The sequence below is a fragment of the Triturus cristatus genome, chromosome 9 (genome assembly GCF_964204655.1).
Source record: "Triturus cristatus chromosome 9, aTriCri1.1, whole genome shotgun sequence".
Classification (NCBI taxonomy): Eukaryota; Metazoa; Chordata; class Amphibia; order Caudata; family Salamandridae; genus Triturus; species Triturus cristatus.
Genome location: NC_140592.1, coordinates 1,018,665,747 through 1,018,687,665, shown reverse-complemented (window position 1 = coordinate 1,018,687,665; position 21,919 = coordinate 1,018,665,747). Strand labels below are relative to the sequence as shown.

General features: G+C 48.7%; 1 protein-coding gene across 2 annotated transcripts in view; it reads right to left on the bottom strand.

Moving 5' to 3' along the window:
* Window positions 1-3,729: 3,729 nt before the first annotated feature.
* The window catches only part of TGFB3 (transforming growth factor beta 3), a 160,357-nt gene continuing 142,167 nt past the window's right edge, over window positions 3,730-21,919 (bottom strand). For both annotated transcript variants that reach the window (XM_085626695.1, XM_085626694.1), the window contains exon 7: window positions 3,730-4,811. In XM_085626695.1, the coding sequence (XP_085482821.1) occupies window positions 4,653-4,811 (159 nt within the window). In that variant the 3' untranslated portion in view covers window positions 3,730-4,652. The remainder of the gene's footprint in view (window positions 4,812-21,919) is intronic.

Here is a 21,919-nt window from a genome sequence, read left to right as displayed (position 1 = left end):
GGGGAGGGTGGCTCTTAGGGTTCATAGCCCCTTAGCCTTGCACATCCTCCTTGTCAACTATGCAAGGAGGCACATGTGTGCTTTGCAGTGGAACTTGAAGTTCCAATGGACCCACCATCAAGACAGTCTTTCCGATACCATCCACGTCTTAGGAGACATCTTGAGATCTGCTTTGTCACTTTCAGGGCAGGATGGAGCCAACGCGGAGCAGCACAATGACACCTGGTGGCGCGGGAGCACTGCTACAAAAAAAATCTCCAGATCCATTCTGGCGCCTGGGTGATATTTGGAAGTGAATAATCTGTGGTTAGATTGAGTATACACCATGAAGAGTATTACCAAAGTTTAGTAAATTGTTCTTATAAGATAATAACCTGTGTTGAGATGAATAGTATAAAATACTTCTTGTAATCTTGTAAAACTGTGAATATTCTTTTTGTCCAACCCTTGCAAATAATAAAATGAAGGATTAAGTTAATCCTTCTACTCCTCCAATAAAATAAGCATTGGCAATGCCAAGAGGTCTGGCTTTAAAGGAATGTTGTAAGGAAATCTGAAGCATTACAAGTAAATAGCATGGGAATGGATATGTGTTTGTGTGGAAACACCGAACTGTAGACTAACATTGGTGTAGTTTAAAAGGTCTGGTGAAGTTGCAGTGTCAAGCCAGACCTAAATACCCATGTAGGTTAATGACTGCCCCCTTCCATCTGTGCTGCTGCTAGAGAAAAACACCATCAATTATCCAGTTATCTGAAACACTTTAAAAGCTTTTCAATATCATGAGTGTGCCTTTGAAGGCTCCAGCTCAGGGAGATGCATACGAGGGCAAGTGTTTTTTTGTGGAAGCACACAACTTCTGTCCAATAAAAACAAGTACACCTGGCTCCCAACATGTGGGGGGAGCCAAAGCTCTTCTCCTGGTGATTCTTCTCACAAAATTGTCTCACGACAGCTGAGCTGTCAAGCCAGACCATAAGCATATCTCCAAGTTGCATATTTGGATAAAGGATCAATGGGCATGTTCCCTCGCTGCCTAGAATACCGCCAGATTGCAAAAGGACAGATTCAACAGGCCTGTATGATAATAACAAATATGCAGTATGTGCAAGCTGGTGAAACAAAATAGAACCCAGTGTCAAGAAAATTCAGATGGGCAAAGTACATGGCTGGGAATGCAATGGAGGGGTGGACTTGTGCCTTTGGCCTCACTTTGCTAAAGTTTTTTCTAGTTTAGTAAGGTGGCAGTCTTCTCAGACTTTGCGGGTACAGTGGACCGGCTACACGTATGCAGTGAATGGTGTGATTTCTAAGTTCTCACATGGATTGTTCACACACTTAACATGAAAAGCACTATGTAAGTCCCCCAAATGTACGGAGTATATTTCTCTGAGTAGGAGGGAATGATTAGGTTGACTGATCCAGTGGGCTGCACCTCGGCTGCCATTGTCACTTCTTCTCTTGAGTGGAAAGAACCATGAAACATATGTAAAGACATTTACAGTACTGATTGTGAAGGTCCTTCACTGCTCAAATGAACTGACTATATAGCATTGACCGTATTACCTTGGAAAGATTAGTGTAACATGTTAAGTGAGTGACCATACATGTAAATTTAACCCAGAGATCCCTTGTCTTGCTCTCTGACTACAGAACTGAAAGGTGTACGAAGCTTGGGTAAGGTCAGCATCAATATAAACAACTTTAATGCGGTCTTGTTTTTTCCAAACTTCCATCCAATGAAATGATGGTAGTGATTCACAAAGAGAGGTGGTCTGATTGCTGGTGGCCTGCCATCGCTGGACTACCTCTGCTTCCCATGGCAGCAGTGAGGAATTTGGGATTTCTTTTAGACCACTACTTAACCCCTATCCCTCAGATTAATAAATTTGATTTAACTTGCCTCCCGACACAACGTCCAATTTGGAAAATCCAACTGCACAGAATGCAACTACTAGATTAGTACTGGGATTAAGGAAGGATCCCATAGATCAACAACGACCCAACCTTCACTGGCTTCCAATATTTAGAGATATGGTTCAATGCCTGTGCATTAGGGCCAGAGCATTCTCAAAGCAAGAGACCCATATTTCTCAAAAAGCGCTTTTCATAACATGAGCCTAGTTGTGAGTCAAAATAATCTCCAGCCTACATCGTTGCCTACTATTTGCAGAGCAAGGACATGTGGTTACAGTACTCCATAACAAACGAAACTATATTCAAGATTCAACATTCATGAAAATACAGAACACCTGGCTCTTTAGAAATGTGCATACGATTTAATGCAGAGTTTGTTCTGCATTTTGCTCCTCGTCACTGGATCAGGGTGCCCCTAGCTGCCCCTATGTACATTTTATACTTTTTTCAAGCAAAATAAATAAATTACTTCTTATTAACAGATACGGAAAGGTCAGAAGAGTGCTTCCACTTCTATATTAAGTACCAGCCTAGTGGGGCTTTCATCCTCTTTTCTCTGGGTCATCCATTTAAACCCAGGCATGGCAAAATGTTAAAAGTTATTGTTATGAAAAATTGCTAGTTTGGGTAGAAAGAGGTAGGGTAGGTGGCATTTCTTTGACTTATAGAGTTATCGAAGTCTGTGTTTTCAGGGTTGCCTGGCATCTCTTTGTGAGGTATGATCTGTATTTCAGTGCCTTATGCAAGTAGCTAGCTTTATGAGCCACCGCGTGAAGGAAAAACCTGGCCGGTCCACCACTGAACAGGCTACTGCATGACCGGAAATCTGCTGGGCAACTACATTATCTTCCCTCTTGCATGTGTACAGCACTGCTCTCCAGATTCTTGCCACCTGTTCCTGGCACAAGTCATTTTACCTGATGGGTGTTCTTTTGGAATTGCTCGGTTACTGCTAAAGGAGTATATGGCAGACTCCCTCATAGTATCCTACAAGTGAAGCAGACATTAAAATTAGAAATTATCTGTCGGCTAATGCGTTGTGGTACATTACTGAGCTATGTTGAAGGTTGGATGTTTCGCTTTAAAGCTACTTATTGCATTTAAACTGTAAAGCGATCACAGCAAGCAAACACATTTTATGTAAGATAGACTGCCTCTGTCACAGTGGAAACAGGTTATATTTAAGACCTCCAAAATAAAAATAAGACTTGCTTTTGCCATAAAAAATGTAATTTTCTTTCAGTCTTTGTTTAGTTCATTAGTTTGGTCTTTTAGTAGAAAAACATAACTCCTAATATCTTCAAGATGGATTTGGCGCAATTCATTTTGACTTGTAAAAAAATGTGTATACGCTGCGTATTTGATAACGTTCTACTTTTATGGAATTCTTTCTATAAAGTGCTTCTGCAGTACTCTGTCACCTTTTTAGTGCTACTTCTGACTACAGCAATTGTACAAATAAAAGAAAATTTACAGGAAGCAATCCTAGATGTCACATCAGGAGCCAGTTATATCCCTGAGTGTATCAGTTCTGATGCTGCAGAGCAACAAGTTTTACGTCATATTCACAGCATCACCGGACACCCAAGCTATACTAAAAGTTTTCTCGAGTTGCTAGTCTGGCACCAGGAGAAATTTTAATAGAGAATACCACAACGTAAGTGTTTGATTTTCGTGGCCTCCTTGTTAATTAATATTTCATAATCTCCGTAGTGCCTCTCAGTTAAATAACATTGTACAAATAAAATTTCTTTGATCAAGTTTTAAATTGAAATCTGCATGGGTTTAAAGTCTTGATGGCATGCACATCTGTATGGAAAAAAACCTTTTTTATTTCATCTAAATAGTACAGTGTTCCAATTGTAATATTTATGATGAAAGCACCATTTCGAGAAAGGTTTCCGAGGTCCATCTTTAATGCAGGAAACGCTTGAGGAGCAAGCAACCTTTTGTCTTTCCCTAATTAATAAAATAGCATATTAAAATATCCATTGGCCTACTCCGCTTCCAGGACTTGGCGGGGAAGTTGCAATGAGTCATCTGAGAGATTTCAGAGTACCACCAAGTGATTAGTCGGTTGTTTACAAGTCATAAAAAGTATTTACTTTCTGCCACACTTCAAGGTAGGGTTGCGATCAGAAGGGGGTCTGGGTGTTGGCTGCAACCTTGAGAAATTTGAAGAGTAGAGTCCAGGCCAGGCCAGGCCATTCGCTCCTGTTCCGCTAACTCGAAGTGGTATTCAAGGATGAAACCAGCAGAAGGGATAACATTTATGCCAATGTGATCTGTCCAAAACACTGTTTCGTTGCCTAGATTATGGCTTCTTTCCCCTAAACTTTGCAGATCCCTGCGTAGCATTGAAGCTTTGCCAACATTAGGCTTTCCTACAGTTCACAGTGGTCCCTCCTTCTGGGTTGGCTGGCAGCGTTCTTTCCATTAGGACACAGGTCTAGGTTCAGTTCCAATAATGTAAGAGCCTTGGGACACAAGCAGCCCACCATTTAAGGAATACGATTAAAGTTGCGTCTCTGAATTTCTCGCTGCTTACGTTGTAGTCCAGGTGATACTGCCTGAGACTTGAGTGCAAAGAGAGGCCTTGAATGGCTGTGTCCTTCTTGTTTTCCTACTCTCTATTGGCTAGACAAGCCAGAAAGAGGAAGTGCAGGATGTCTGGCTTCATACCTTGGAACCTCTCATAGTCCATTGCCTGATGGCCAGTCCCCACTCTTTTCATCTCAGCTGCACTTACATGATTTGACCACCATATTGGAAAGCTGTTCCACCTTGGGAGTTCGTCCCACATAGTACAGGATGGTGAGAGGTTCCAGATCTTGGGGTACACAGCATGGCGATGCAGAGGCTTCAGGGTTCAATGTGTTGTACAAACCCAAAACCTACAAAAAGCAAAGTAATTGATTAGAAGCAAGAAATATGGCAAAAGCTACAGTAATATTTTGCACACAGCAGGGTATGATTTGTTCACTTTTCTGTGGTCTAAGTCAACTTGCCATTTATAAAGCGAGCCAAAAGTGACACTTCCTATTATCAAACTGGGCATTTCTGAAGATTCTAGAATATAGCATATCAAAACTGAGCACTGTGTTTTGACTCCTCGGTGGGCATCTTACGGACAGAGCCAATTAGGCTGAGCCATATACATAGTCTCCAGAATAAGATCTTCTTCTGGGGAGGGATTCCCTGCAGTTGGAAAGAGTCCCCTGTGTGGCACTGTCCACTTGTGTGCTGTGTATCTGATAGATACATCTAGCCACAGATTCCTTAACTTTTGAATTCTCCTCAGGCGTGAGTTAAAGAATCTATTGCTCTACCAGATAATGCGTTACCGAAGGTAAGTAACTTCTTCTTCATAGTGTTTATTGTAGAAGATGAGTCTGTGTGAGTGCCAGGAATGCAGAACAGGAGAGCAAGGTGGCAGGTGAGAATGCGTGGTGAGGAGAGGCCTCATCTACTGAAGTGCCACTGCGCTGTTCCAATTACCCACATTTAGAATGAAGTCTGCTGACTGTGGAAGAGATGGCAGCTGATTCCTTAAGGGTCTGCTGAACAATATCCCACTACTATAAACACCATTGTAATGGTGCTGCTAAGAGCTGTTGATCAGCAGAGTGTTAAGCTGATGTCAGGCAGTGGCAGGCATACTGAAGGTACCGAGCAGCGCCGAACACGGATGCATCTCAACAACCTTCCATCACCATTGCAAGGCCAGGCGTTTATGAAACACGTGCTCAGTTCACGCTAATGCATTCTGAGACCAGGTGCTTATGCGCTGGAGCATGTGTCGGCAGTTTCTAATGCCACTCAGAAGTATGCATTGGCAGTTCCTGGTTTAGGCACTGAGGTAAGCATCAGGTCTGAAAATTATTTGGAAAACGTTTCTGCTTACACTTTAATTATTGTATGAGATGGGACTCATATAGTACTCTGCACTAATGGTGCCCCCCTCAGATTTCATTCATCTGGTTCACATGGTGGATCGCCTGACACTGGTCATTTTTGCTGTCCTTTTGACCTGTTTTCTATTTACTTTTTCAATACTTAGTTTCCTTTTTTGACACCTCAGGTGTATTTTTCTCCTCCAAACTTTGTTTGGCCTCAACTTTGATCTAATTAATATTTTCTTCAAAGGAAGAATACACAAATTTGGTTCTCTTCTTCTCCGTGAGTTAAGATGTATGAGTATTTCAAGAGATATACTGTCTGAGGTTGAAATAAATTGAGCTTCCTGCCTGTCTTACTTTGTTTGGGTTCTTGTGGTAGCAGCTCCACATGGCTCAGTGCAGACCCACCATTGGTGAGGACTTTCAAGGCAACTTTGCTGGTAGTTACAAAGGCCTTTGGGCTAAGGGGTTTCAAAGACACCGAGGGATCTGAGCAGCCGTGGCCCGTGCAGGTAAGAGTGGTGTGCCGGGTGGGGGGAGGTGGGATTTCGTCGGACGACGAGGAGGGAAAATTTATTATTTATTTCATTTTCCCTCGTCCGTCGGAACCCCCCCACCCCCACAGCTCTTACCTGCGTGGGCCGTGGCTGGACCTGAGGATATATTTCATACATCTGAAGTTTTGTGTACGTTTACTAGTTCATCAGCGCCTGCAAAACAGTTCCTGCTACATTTCTTCAATGCAGAGTACTTCTTCAATGTGTATAGGCTAATACATATTTCCAACCGTGTCCCTCATAAGGATGCTGTGAAATAGCTAGGCATAAAAGACGTTTAATAGTGAGAGTGAAGGGGGGCGCTAGAGGGTGCACGACAATATGGCTGCACTGTAGTGCAGCTCTGCCCGGCTGATCCTCCATACGCCTATTATCTGCTTGAAATCCACTGCATCTAGGTGTAAAAAATAACAGACCTGATTGGCGGGGCACCCCGGTTTAAAGCTGTGGCACTGCAAACCGTTTGCGCAGAAGTAAAACACAGAAAGGGAGGGAGCCCGAAGGGGAGGGTGCAATATGGTGGCCGCCATAGCCCTGCGGTGAGGCGGGTCGCTGAGCTGGCGGGCAGAGGGGCAGAAGCCACCGGCGTGCAAGGAGTAGGCGGGCGGTGCTGAACCTGCGGTCTGCAGACGGTCCTGTGCCTTATTGGAGCTTCCGGGGCTGCATCACCGTGGGATCTGCCCAGAGAGTGTGCTGGGGCTCTCGCGTACCCACTGAACTGATGGCAGTGCTGCTGAGACGTGCAGAGGCCAGCCGGCGCCAGAGTTGACCTGCAAAAGACATCCGAGTGCTCCGCTGAAATGCTGACGTGTGGCGAGCCAGGAGCAGTCAGTGGGGGCGCGGCCTGGCCTGGGTTTGCAGCTGCGGCGGTGGGTGCGGGCCCAAGGCCGTGGCCTACAAGCTGCTGCCGGCGGGAACGGCGCATAGGGCACTGCGGCCTGAGGGAGTGAATGGCATTGCTGCGCCTGGCACTGGAGGCAACCTGTTTACCTTGCTAGCTGGGAGTGCTGCAAAGCCATTGACCTGGAGTTGTTTCCTTGCAGGGAGAAAGGCCAGGGGCTCGGAGTTCTGCACTACTACTATAACCTTTCGAGGCCACAGGGACTGCGGACGGGCCATGACGAAGCCTGGAGATGCTTTGCATCTTCAAGACTGTAAGCCCAGCTAGCTCTCTATAACACAGAACAGCAGGCACTTCCCATATACTCACAAGAGGTTATCTGCAAAACGCTGGCAGATATACAACACTAGCAGAGGCAGAGACATAGATGGCCCTGACTTAGGGAAACGACCCATTAACGTGTGCCTGTTTGGAGTCGTCCAGGGCAGAGCACAACCGCAGCAGCATCTGCTGCGCATACATTTTGGAGATTGCTGCATCGATTTACTTGGCACACGTAATGGAGAAGACAGATAAATCCCAGCCTCGCCTCACGTTTGACTCGCGGAAGCCTAGTAGGGCACAGCAAAAAGAGGCCTCGGAGTCAGAGTCAGACGCCCAGGGGGAGGCTCCATCCATACTCGAAACAACGCTCCTGGCAATGCAGCGTAGTCTCCAATCCATCGAGGGGAATATGGCTGTGTTGAACTAAAGGCTGGACCATATGTCAGCAAAACTGGAGAAGCACAACACGAGAATGGGGGAGGATGAACAAAGGGTCTCTGCCACGGAAGATGGTCTCAGTGAGGTCTCTGGTAAAACCCTCAACATGGAGAAAGTACTGGCGCTTATACAAGCGAAGAGCGAGGACTTAGAGACCAGGTCCAGTCGTAACAACATTAGAATCACGGGCCTTCCGCAGTCCACCAACACTGGCAGGATGGAGACCTATGTGGAGAACTTGATAAGAGACATTTTCGGTCCGGAGAACCTGTCAAATATGTTAATCATTGAGCGTGCCCATCGATCCTTGGCTGTGAGACCAATCCCAGGTGCGGCTCCGCGCCCTATTGTTGCTAGACCTTTAAATTATAGAGACCGTGACGCCATTTTGCAGCTGGCTAGAGAAAAAGGCGCCATTGAATACCATAGGAACTCGTTGGCGTTCTTCCCAGACTTTACGGTTACGGTACAGGTAGCTAGAAGGGAGTTTGGCACAGTGAAGAAGCTACTACAATCGCAGGGTATCACGTATGCCATGCTGTACCCGGCTCGCCTAAGAATCGGCCAGGAGGGGGACTTTAAAATCTTCACCAACCCTAAGGCGGCGCTGGACCATGCGAAGAAGCTGAAACTGAGAACGCGCGAGGCCTCGGCTGATCCAGAGTAGGAGGAGCAGTAGTGTGTGCGCGTGAGGTCAGATACGTTTTGCGACTTATACCCGTGTATGGGCATGGACTCTAGCAAATGTATAATGAACAATTTTCTCTGATGTTGAACCAGGGAACTTGGCTACGCTTTGCATGGGAGACCACTTAGATGCATAATGTTTAAATGTATGGTTACACTATTATTGCACATGTTGTAGATCTGATCAGCCACCTCCTACTCCAGTAGGAGGCTAGTAGCACGCTGTCGCTCCCCACATGGGAGTACCCCACATGTTGCGATTGTTTTGTTGTATTTGGGGGGTATTGTTAACTCAGCACAGGGATGGCTTTAGCAAGTTGGGAGTGCTGAAGTGTGTGGGGGGGGGTTGGTGGGGGTGGAGAAGGAATGTTGGGAACGTTATAACGGCTTGCAACTGGACCATTGCAGCTCATTCTCTATATTGGGCATCGCCATGTCTTCTATATCATGTGAAGTAGCAAGTATGGGTGGCAACATAAAATTGCTTACCTGGAATGTATGTGGCTTAAACAGCCCCAAGAAAATCTGTTCTGTCATATTGTATTTGGACAGGCTAAATGTCCAGATCGCATTTTTGCAGGAGACCCATCTCACAAAGATCTCAGAGAAAAATGTGGGTACACTCTGGGCTGGGGTGCGGGTGGCTGCATCCTACTCTAGGGGTGTGACGATTCTCATCAAACAGGGTGTTCTATTTACTATGCTTAGCTCAGAGACGGATGAGCAGGGCAGGGTGGCGCTAGTCCAGGGCAAGTTGGGTGGCACGAGGGTACTGCTGGTTAATGTTTACGGCCCAAATGTGGATGATCCTTCCTTTTTTGGTGATGTTTGGCGTCGAATATCCATGTACCTTACCGCGGAGATAATCTGGGGTGGTGACTTTAATATTTGCCTTGATGTGAATATAGACAGATCGGGGAGTGGGACAGCGCGACACAAGCAGGCGACAAAAACACTAATTGGGTTGTTGGAAGCAGGGGACATTCATGACATTTGGCGACTGCGGCACCCTGGGTCACAGAAAAGCACCTTCATATCCTCTGTACATGGGACGTGGTCCCGATCAGACTATTGGCTTGCATCTGAGGTGGCATGCATATGGGCAGTTCAATTTAGCCATTTGGCCAGGATGCTCTCGGATCACTCCCCAGTTCTCCTTGAATTACAAGTCCCTGAGTGTGAAAGGCCTCCTTTTATGTGGCGGTTGCAGCCGTCTTCCTTGATTGATCAAGTTTTCAAGAGCACTATCGGTGAGGTGATACAAAATCATTATAGGGAAAATGAGGGCACAGTGGACAGCGCAGGGGTCCTGTGGGAAGCATTTTAAGTGACGATCCGGGGTGAGTGTATCAGCGCGCAGGCTGAAGTCTTGAAGGACTAGTGGCGTAGAATTAGTAGGTTGGCAGCAGAAATATCCACTCTAGAACGGGAGTATGAGCTGAACCCGGCCCCGTAAATGCCTGCCGCAATAAGAAATCTTGCGATTGAGCACAATGAAACGGTTGACCAAGAGCTGGCGCACAGAAGAAGACGGAGAATAGCTCGATACTATGGGGAAGGGGGTAGGCCCAGCCGATCGCTGGCCCAGAAGTTGGCTGCGCCAAGGTGCCAGGATTACATCATGGAAATGTTGGACAGGGAAGGGGTGGCACAACACAACACGCCTGAGATCAGTAGGGTGGTGCTGGACTTTTACTCTGAACCTTATGGTGACAGGGCGCAGGTGCTGGCAGCCGATATCGGCACCTACCTAGATGATATTGCACTTGGGTGACTGTCAGCAGGCCAGGGGGGAGTATCTTACGCAGCCCTTTGACGTGGAGGATGTCAAACTTGCTATAATGTCTCTCCCTACATGCAAGGCAGCGGGCCTCGACGGGCTCCCAAGTAAGTTCTACAAGGCCTACGTAGATGAGCTGGCACCCAGGCTTTTAGATGTCTTCGCGGAGGCATATGATACTGGAAAACTTCCCCCCACACTTAAAGAGGCACTTATTGTTACGCTACTGAAACCAGACAAAGCAGCAAACAGGTGCGACTCATACAGGCCTCTTTCTCTCATCAACATAGATGCTAAAATCTTAGCGAAGATGATTGCCAATAGGCTGCAGCCACTGGTACCCAAATTGGTCCTCCCGGACCAGTCAGGATTTGTGCCCACTTGATCGACGACGCACAACCTGAGCACTGTCTTTCCAACTCTGCATTACTTTGAGCTGGATTTCCAGGCAGTGGCTGTGCTGCTTGAAGCAGCGAAAGCATTCAACTCCTTACAGTGGGAGTATATGTTAACTGTACTACTGAGAATGGGCCTGCCACCGTTTTTCCTTAAATGGATACAACTATTATACAATGAGCCAGAAGCTCGGGTACGAGTAAATGGCTGGGTTTCTAATGCATTTCCCATAAGAAGAGGTACGAGGCAGAGATGCCCCCTGTCGCCGATGCTTTTCTCGCTTGCGCTGGAGCCCTTGGTGTAAACTTCGTCAAAAGCATGCACATGCAGCACTGCGATTTTGGTAAAGACCTCTAGTGATCTCCTTATATGCCGATGACATGCTGCTTTATGTTCATGAGCCTGCCATGCATCTCCTGGAGTTACTGCGTGAATACGTGAAATTCGAGAGATATTCAGGATTAGGAATAAATTGGGCAAAGTCAACATTCTTCCCGCTGACGGCTGGCACCCAAGAAGTGGAGCTGGATTTTCCGCTGTCGTGATCAAATGACCCGGTTAAATATTTAGGGATATGGCTGCATAGGGATCTTGACAGGGTAATCTCCATGAACTACGGCCGAGTCATTACACAGATAACTGACCAAGTGGCGCGGTGGGCTAAGTTGCCTCTCTCGCTAGCTGACAGAATTGCGGTAACAAAAATGACGATATTGCCCCAAGTCCTTTATTTGTTTGTCAACATTCCCATTCGGCTGAATATCGCACTATTTAATACGCTTCAGTCTGCCATACTGATCTCTGTCTGGGGAGGTAAGAAACCCAGATGCAAATGGGGCGTGCTCGCACAACCATTTGAACGGGGAGATTTTGAAGCGCCTGACATGCGGTTGTACTATCTGTGTGCGCAGTTTGCGCACTATTGGTACTTCCCGCAGCGGTACCTACCACATACTGCAATTGAGGCGGACACTGATCCCCGTTCCTCTCGTGGCGGCCTGTATAAGAATGGCCGGGCCACGACACTTCTGGACTTGCAAGGTGGGAGGGATCATGGTATAATACTGGGTTTCACATATGTCAGGGTGCGTCAGGCGGTCAGATCAATTTTCCCTGATTATCCAGCAGAGCCAAGAACACTGATGGCGCTGCAGGCGGTGCTGGTGGGGGAAGAAAGTAGGGGCCTGATAACTAAATTGTACAAAGCATCACTGAGAAAGGGAACTCATTGAAAACCCTTCATATAATAAATGGAGTGTGGTGCTTGGGTCCTCACTGTCGCTGGAGCAGTGGAAGTTCTGCTGCGAGTTGACTGGCCGATTGACAGCAAACTGCAACCTCTGCATCATTCATTTCAAATATGTGCATCAGTTATATTATATACCAAGTTAATTGCGGAAGAATGCATGCTGTGTGCGGTGTGGGCAGGACGATGCAGACTTTAAGCATCTTGCATAGAGCTGCGACAAAATATTCACATTCTGGACTCAAGTAACAAGAGTACTCACTGAAGTTTGTCTACTGGGATGGGTAAAGAAGCGACTCTGTTTGCCAAGCAGGCAATGGCACAATGCTGGGGCATCAAAACTACCCCAACTGTGCAAAAATGGGTCAGAGACTTGATATATTGCAGAGAACAGCTGGGATCTTATGCAGAGGAACTACCTGAGGCCTCTTGGCCGAAGGACTTTTTGGCTCCGCTAACTGGGTACTTACTTGGGAATCCTGACTTGCGGCTGACATGAAGCATAAATGTGCGGGCAGCAAATGATGACAAGGGTTGGGCCTGCTAATGTGGGATGCCATAATTATGATGTGTAAGTTGCTATGTGTTCAAGAATAGAAACTGTAGTGCAGGGAAGAGTGGGGGAAGGTTGACGGTATGTTTGTTGGTATACTGTTCAGACATAAAGAACAAGTTACTTACCTTCGGTAACGCTTTTTCTTGTGGATACAGTATCTGCCTGTGGATTCCTCACCTTGTGAATATCCCCTGCGCCAGCAACATTCGGAAACTTTTGTAGCAGTCCACGCCGATGAGGCCGAAGACGACGTCACAGAGACACGGCTCCGCTCGCGACTCCGCTGACGTCACCGGCTCCATAAGAAGACCTCGTCGGCGTGATGACGTCAGTTCCCTTTTTTCCGCGCCGTCGAAGCCAACGGATTTCGGGAATCGCTGTTGTTAGCGTCGTGGATACTTTGTGTATTTTCATTGCTGTTTCCTGTCTTCTTTGAAGATGTCATCGAGGAAGTCTGGATTTAAGCCTTGCCGGGAGTGTGGCAAGCATATGTCCATTACTGACCCACATGAGGACTGTGTGTGGTGTTTATCCTCGGACCACGATGTGGATGGCTGTACCAGCTGCCGTAAAATGAGCTCAAAGGCTCTGAAAGAACGGGAGGCAAAACTCTTTATTGCCAAGATGAAGAAGGAGAAGAGAGGGAGGAGGAGATCGAGATCGAGGTCTCGTTCGAAGTCGAGGTCGGCATCGAGGTCGACTTCAGGGCATGCTTCGAGAGCTAAGAAGCACAAGAAAAAGAGAAGGCATTCCTCTCGGCGTCATTCTGACAAGAGCACGGCGCCGAAGCCGAAGTCACCTGCTCGGCGTCGAAGGGACTCCGTCTCTCCTTCTCCTGTGCCAGGTTCACCGGCTGGTCCTTCATCTCCAGTGGTCCCTTTGTCTCCGGCTTCGCCAGTTCCGGTCCGGACTCCGACGCCGGTTCCATCCCCGGCTCCGGCTCCATCTCCGGAAGAACTTCAAGCCCCGGGTGAGCCTGCGACGCCGTTGAATCCACCGTCGGCGCCGGTTGGCCCGAGTCCGGTGGGGCCTGACCAGTATCCTGCCTTTCCTGGGCCAGGTCAGGACCCCTCGCATTACTTAAATGCAATGTATGGGGTATTTGCTCGTGCCATGTATGCCCCTGGTGCACCTACGGGTCCGATGGGTCCTTTGGCCTTTAACTTGGGGGTGCCGCAAGTGTATCCTCAGGCTCCTTTCTATCCATTTTATCCAGCAACGCCGTCTTGGAATCCTCCGGCTCCGAGAACGTCGACGCCGCTTCCATCCTCGCCGGCTCCGGCTCGACCTCGTTCGACGCCGAAGGCTCCGCTGGATCCACGTTCGACGCCGATGGCTCCACTGGCACCGGCGCCGTCGGAGTCGATTTCGGCGCCGCCGACGCCGAGGATTCGGATTCGCTCCAGGAGGGAGACTCAGAGGATTATTGAGGAGCAGAGATACCTTCAGGAGGAGGCGGAGGATGGAGAATTGGTAGAGTCGGATGAGGTTTTTGATGAGCTTAAGGAAGTTAGTGGCTTGGACCTTTCTCCTGAGTGGGAGATTACTCCGCCATCTGATGAGCCATCCAAGGATGTCACACCCTACCATGCAGTCATAAGGAGAGCTGCGGAGTTGCTTGATCTCCAGCTTCCTACAACAGAGTTTAAGTCTAACATTTTGACTGAAGTGCTGCATTCTCCAACGACGGTATCAGAGCCTCTGCTTCCCTTTAATGAGGCCATTGTGGAGCCTGTATTGGAGGTGTGGCGCAAACCTTTTTCTGCTCCTGCGGTCTCAAAGACGATCGCAAGGAGATACAGAGCGGCCCCAGGAGATCCTGAATTTTTGTCGTCCCATCCGTCACCTGAGAGTCTGGGGAATCAAGCGGCTTGTTCTGGAAAGTCTAAGGGGGCTTTTCCACAGGTCCCTGGGGATAGAGAGGCTAAAAGGCTGGACCAGTCAGCAAAGAAAGTATTTTCATCGGCCAGCATGGCTTTGAAGTCGACTAACGCCACATGTCTCTTGGGACGCTATGTTCACGCGCTGATGGACTCGGCTAGGAAACTGGCGCCGAAATTGCCTGAGGATGATAGATCTGGATTTAATGACATCTTGGCTGATGCTCAGGCGGCTGCGCGGCAAGTGATCCAAAGTGGGCTGGACACTGCAGATTCTGTTGCAAGAATCATGGGGTCGTCTGTTGCAACTAGGAGAAGTGCTTGGTTGAGAACGTCGGAGTTCTCTCAGGATGTACAGTCTACCTTATTGGATCTACCGTTTGATGGGTCTGGCCTATTTGGAAAAAAGGCAGATGCTGCTTTGGAAAGATTCAAGGAGAGCAAGGCAACTGCTAAATCTTTGGGACTCCAGTCTCAGTCGAGAGGGTCTTTTAAGAGGTACAGAGGTTTTGGAAGAACATCCTTTCGTACCTATAGGCAGACTCAGCAGCAGCAGCAGCAGCAGCAGCAAAGTTCCTCGTCCAGAGGTTACAGAGGAAGAATTAGGGGTCGCAAACGTGGCTCTCGTCAGCTCTCCTCCTCCTCTTCCTCTTCCTCAGCCCCTCCCACCACCGCAAAACAGCCCTAGATCCGACATTCCGGATCATGTTGGTCCTGTGGGGGGCCGGCTTACCCATTTTCTACAAGATTGGGAATCTGTAACTACAGATCTCTGGGTTCTAGATCTTGTAGAAAATGGGTACGCCCTTCCCTTTCGGGAATTCCCTCCAAATTACCCTCCTTGCCAAGGGGTTTGTTCGGAGGACCACCGTCTTCTCCTGCAGGAGGAAGTCCTGAAATTGTTTCAGAAAGGTGCGATAGAGGTGGTTCCAGAGCAGGAGAGGGGTCAGGGATGCTACTCCCGGTATTTTCTGATTCCGAAAAAGGACGGCAGATTGCGTCCGATATTGGACCTCAGAATCTTGAATCTTTATCTAAAGCAAGAGAAGTTCAAGATGCTCACCCTTGCTCAGGTTCTTCAAGCGCTGAATCAGGAGGACTGGATGGTGTCGCTCGACTTGCAGGATGCGTATTTTCACATCCCCATTCTGAAGTCGCACAGGAAGTATCTCCGTTTCACGGTAGGGTCGCAACATTATCAGTTTGCGGTCCTCCCGTTTGGTCTTACTTCGGCACCTCGAGTCTTCACGAAGGTGATGGCAGTGGTGGCAGCCCATCTCAGAAGATCGGGAATTTCGGTTTTCCCTTATTTGGACGACTGGCTGATCAAGGCGGAGTCGTCGGAGAAGGTGCTGTGTCATCTGCAGGATACAACTCGGCTGTTGTACAGATTGGGTTTTTCGATCAATGTGCCCAAATCTCACCTGGTGCCCTCTCAGCGCAACCTGTTCATAGGTGCGGTACTGGACACTACTGTGTGTCGAGCATTCCCTCCTCCTCAAAGGATTCTCGACATACAGGAGATGATTCCTTTGTTTTACAGCGTAGCGGTCGTTCCAGTTCTGAAGGTTCTTCGCCTGCTCGGTCTGTTCGCCTCCTGCATACTGTTGGTCAACCATGCACGCTGGCACATGAGGGCGCTCCAGTGGTGCCTCCGCAAGCAGTGGTATCAGCACAAAGGGGATCTCAGGGAGTCTGTGAGGATCTCCAAAGAAGCTGCGGCGGATCTTTTTTGGTGGAGCGTGGAGGGCAATCTGTCCCAAGGAAAGCCCTTCCATATACCTCCATCGGTGACATCAGTGATAACGGATGCATCCACCTTAGGGTGGGGTGCTCATCTGGGGGATCTGGAGATCAAGGGTCTTTGGTCTCCAGAAGAAAGGTTGCTTCACATCAACCTTCTGGAGTTACGGGCGATACGTTTGGCGCTCAAGGCTTTTCTCCCTTCCCTTCGCGGTCAGTCTGTTCAAGTCCTGACGGACAACACGACTGCGATGTAGTATATAAACAAACAGGGAGGAGTGGGGTCTCTTTGTCCCTGCAGAGAGGCCCTGCGTCTATGGTCCTGGGCTCAGGACCATCGGATTTGTCTGATGGCAAATCATCTAGCCGGAGTTCTGAACGTGCGTGCGGACAGTCTCAGTCGACAGTTCTCCGCCGACCACCAGTGGAGGCTCCATCCGGAGGTGGTTCGTCATGTCTTTCAGACGTGGGGGACTCCTCGGGTGGACCTGTTTGCCACTTACGAGAACGCGCACTGCCCGTCATTCTACAGCCTCCAGTATCCATTGCAGGGAGCGTTAGGGGACGCGTTCCAGTTGAGTTGGGGCTCACGACTCCTTTACGCGTTTCCTCCCATACCCTTGATTCCTCGGGTTCTGAGGAAGATTCGCCAAGACCGGGCCCAAGTTATATTGATCGCCCCGGATTGGCCAAGAAGGGTGTGGTACACAGATCTTCTCCACCTCTCCTCGTGCCCTCCGCTCCGTCTCCCTCTGAGGGCAGACCTCCTCTCGCAGTCGGAGGGGCAGGTTCTACACCCCCACCTCCAGAGCTTACACCTTCATGCCTGGAGATTGAACGGGGCAACCTGAATTCTTTCTCTCTCCCGCCGGATGTGGTGGATGTTATTTTATCGGCCAGGCGACACTCCACCAAGTCTATTTACTCATATAGGTGGTCTAAATTTGTTCTCTGGTGTGGAGAGAGGTCCATTGATTCCTTGAAGGCTCGTCTGTCTAATATTCTACAGTTTGCCCTTTCTCTTGCTCAGCAAGGTTTTGCTGTGGCTACAGTGAAAGGGTATTTATCGGCTCTATCGGCTTTCCTTTGTTTGCCGGATCAGCCGTCGCTGTTTAAGTCTCCTATTGTTCTTCGTTTTATAAAGGGCCTTGTAAACAAATTTCCTCCAACTCCCTTTGTTATGCCTCAATGGGACTTGAAACCTTGTCTTAACCTATCTCATGGGTTCTCCCTTCGAGCCCTTACACAAGTGTCCCTTGAGGCTGTTGTCCTTTAAGACGGTATTCCTCATTGCAATCACCTCGGCAAGGAGGGTAAGTGAGCTTCAAGCTCTAAGTTCAAAACCCCCATTCTTGACTGTGCATGCTGAACGAATGGTACTTAGGACCAGGGCTGCGTTTTTGCCTAAGGTGGTAACTCCCTTCCATCTGGGGCAGTCCATTACCCTTCCTTCTTTCTATCCTCCCCCTCACCCTTCCAAGGAGGAGGAGAGACTTCACCGCTTGGACCCTAAGAGGGCGGTGAGCTTTTACCTGGACAGGACAAAGGACATCAGAGTTGATGACCAGCTCTTCGTGGGCTTTGCTGGCCGCAGGAAAGGTCGAGCGGTGCACAAGCGCACCCTTTCCAGGTGGATTGTCTTGTGCATCAAGATATGTTACTCTCTAGCTGGTAAGGAGCCTCCGGAGGGTTTGAGGGCTCATTCTACCAGAGCAAAGTCTTCCACATCTGCCTTAGCTAGAGGTGTTCCAGTGGAGGATATTTGTAGGGCGGCAACTTGGGCCTCCCTCCACACCTTCGCAAAGCATTATTGCTTAGACACCGAGGTGAGGAGGGACGGACACTTTGCGCGATCCGTCCTTCAGGACTTTCTGGTATAGAAGGGTGGACACCCTCCTCCGGGAGTGGGGACTGCTGTGGAATCTATTCACAAGGTGAGGAATCCACTGGCAGATGTATCCATCAGAAGAACAAGTTACTTACCTTCGGTAACGCTTTTTCTGGTGGATACAGTATCTGCCTGTGGATTCCTCACTGACCCACCCGCCTCCCCGTTGTCCATCCTTCTATACCGGTATTTCTATGCCTGTAATTCTATTGATGGGTTTCAAATGTGTTTATCACTGTGAAAGGCATTATGTTATTTCTTCTGCTTTGTTATTTATTTTCCACACTGAGTGTGTTGATATGCATATTGTGTACTGTGTATACTGTGTATGTATATTGCTGTCAGTCCGTTCCGTGTGCCTCGAGGGCACGGAAAAAAGGGGCGGAACTGACGTCATCACGCCGACGAGGTCTTCTTATGGAGCCGGTGACGTCAGCGGAGTCGCGAGCGGAGCCGTGTCTCTGTGACGTCGTCTTCGGCCTCATCGGCGTGGACTGCTACAAAAGTTTCCGAATGTTGCTGGCGCAAGGGATATTCACAAGGTGAGGAATCCACAGGCAGATACTGTATCCACCAGAAAAAGCGTTACCGAAGGTAAGTAACTTGTTCTTCTGGTGGATACAGTATCTGCCTGTGGATTCCTCACCTTGTGAATATCCCCTGCGCCAGCAACATTTGGGAACTTTTGTAGCTCTCCACGCCGACGTCACAGAAGCCCGACTCCGCACGCGGCTCCGCTGACGTCACTGGATCCATAAGAGGACCTCGTCGGCGTGATGACGTCAGTTCTGCCCTTTTTTCCGTGCCTTCGAGGCACACGACGGACCGACAACAATATATATACAGTATACACAGTACATAATATACAAACCAACACACACAGTGTGAAAACAATGCAGGAAAGCAAAAGAAATAACACACTTCCTTTGACAGCAATAGATACATTTTGACACATCATAACTATTGTAGGTATACAAGGGTGGACAACGGGGAGGCGGGTGGGTCAGTGAGGAATCCACAGGCAGATACTGTATCCACCAGAAAAAGCGTTACCGAAGGTAAGTAACTTGTTCTTCTGATGGATACATCTGCCAGTGGATTCCTCACCTTGTGAAAAGATTCCCACAGCAGTCCCACTCCCGGAGGAGGGTGTCCACCCTTCTATACCAGAAAGTCCTGAAGGACGGAACAAGCAAAGTGTCCGTCCCTCCTCACCTCGGAATCCAAGCAGTAATGCTTTGCGAAAGTGTGGAGGGAGGCCCAAGTTGCCACCCTACAAATGTCCTCCACAGGAACACCTCTAGACAACGCAGATGTAGAAGACTTTGCCCTGGTAGAATGAGCCCTTATACCCTCTGGAGGTTCCTTACCGGCCAAAGAGTAACATATCTTGGTGCACAAGATAATCCATCTGGAAAGGGTGTTCTTGTGCACCACTCTGCCTTTCCTGCAGCCAACAAAGCCCACGAAGAGCTGGTCATCCACTCGAAAGTCTTTAGTCCTATCGAGGTAAAAGCTCACCGCCCTCTTAGGGTCCAAGCGATGAAGCCGCTCCTCCTCCTTGGAAGGGTGAGGGGGAGGATAGAAGGTAGGAAGGGTAATGGACTGCCCCAGATGGAAAGGAGTTGCCACCATAGGCAGAAAAGCAGCCCTGGTCCTGAGTACCATTCTTTCAGCATGAATGGTCAAGAACGGGGGTTTCGAACTCAGTGCTTGAAGCTCACTTACCCTCCTTGCCGAGGTAATGGCAATGAGAAAAACTGTTTTAAAAGACAATAGCCTTAAGGGACACGTGTGCAAGGGCTCAAAGGGAGAACCCATCAAGTAAGTTAAGACAAGATTTAAGTCCCATTGAGGCACAATAAATGGAGTGGGCGGAAATTTGTTGGTCAAGACCTTAATGAACCGTAATACAATAGGTGACTTAAACAAGGACGGCTGATTCGGCAAGCAAAGGAATGCCGACAAAGCCGATAAATAACCCTTCACAGTAGCTACAGCAAAGCCCTGCTGAGCAAGAGAGAGAGCAAACTGAAGGATTTTGGATAAACGAGCCCTCAAAGGGTCAATATTTTTCTCTCCGCATCAAAGGACAAACTTAGACCACCTATAGGAATAGATGGACATGGTGAAATGACACCTGGCAGACAAAATTACGTCTACCACATCAGGCGGGAGAGAAAAAGAATTCAAGCTGCCCCATTCAATCTCCAGGCATGAAGGTGTAAGCTCTGGAGGTGGGGGTGTAGAACCTGCCCCTTCGACTGAGAGGAGGTCTGCCCTGAGAGGGAGACGGAGCGGAGGGCACGAGGAGAGGTGGAGAAGATTTGTGTATCACACCCTTCTTGGCCAGTCTTGGGCGATCAATATGACTTGGGCCTGGTGAATCTTACTCAGAACCGGAGGAATCAAGGGTATGGGAGGAAACGCGTAAAGGAGATGTGAGTCCCATCTCAACTGAAACGTGTCCCCTAAAGCTGCCTGCATCGGATACTGGAGACTGCAGAATGAGGGGCAGTGAGCATTCTCGCGAGTGGCAAACAGGTCCACCCGAGGAGTTCCCCATGTCCGAAAGACGTGATGAAGCACCTCCGGATGGAGCCTCCACTCGTGGTCGGCAGAGAACTGCCGACTGAGACTGTCTGCACGCACTTTCAGAACTCCGACCAGATGATTTGCCATCAGACAAATCTGATGATCCTGAACCCAGGACCAGAGACGCAGAGCCTCCCTGCAGAGACAATGCGACCCCACTCCTCCCTGCTTGTTGACATACCACATCGCGGTAGTGTTGTCCGTCAGGATTTGAACGGACTGACCGCGAAGGGAAGGGAGGAAGGCCCTGAGTGCCAAACTTATCGCCCGCAACTCTAAAAGGTTGATGTGAAGACCAAAGACCTTTGATCTCCAGATCCCCCAGATTCGCACCCCACCCTAAAGTGGATGCATCCGTTATCACTGTGGCCACCGATAGAGGTAGATGGAAGGGCTTTCCTTGAGACAGATTGACCTCCACGCTCCACCAAGACAAATCCGCTGCAGCTTCTCTGGAGATCCTCACAGACTCCCTGAGATCTCCGTTGCACTGATACCACTGCCTGTGGAGGCACCATTGGAGCGCCCTCATGTGCCAGTGTGCATGGTTGACCAATAGAATGCAGAAAGCAAACAGACCGAGCAGACGAAGGACCTTCAGGACTGGAACAACCGCTCCATTGTAAAACAAAGGAATCATTTCCTGTATGTCGAGAATCCTTTGAGGAGGAGGGAATGCTCGACACACAGTAGTGTCCAGTACCGCCCCTATGAACAGGTTGCGCTGAGAGGGCACCAGGTGAGATTTGGGCATGTTTATCGAGAAACCCAATTTGTACAACAGCTGAGTTGTAACCTGTAGATGATGAAGCCCCTTCTCTGGCGACTCCGCTTTGATCAGCCAGTCGTCCAGATAGGGGAAAACTGGAATCTCCGACCTTCTGAGATGGGCTGCCACCACCGCTATCACCTTGGTGAAGACTCGAGGTGCAGTAGTAAGACCAAACGGTAGGACCGCAAACTGATAATGCTGCGACCCTACCATAAAATGGAGATACTTCCTGTGCGACTTCAGGATGGGGATGTGGAAATACACATCCTGCAAGTCGATCGACACCATCCAGTCCTCCTGTTGCAGCACTTGAAGAACCTGCGCAAGGGTGAGCATCTTGAACTTCTCCTGCTTCAGAATAAGGTTCAAGATCCTGAGGTCCAGGATTGGACGCAGCCTG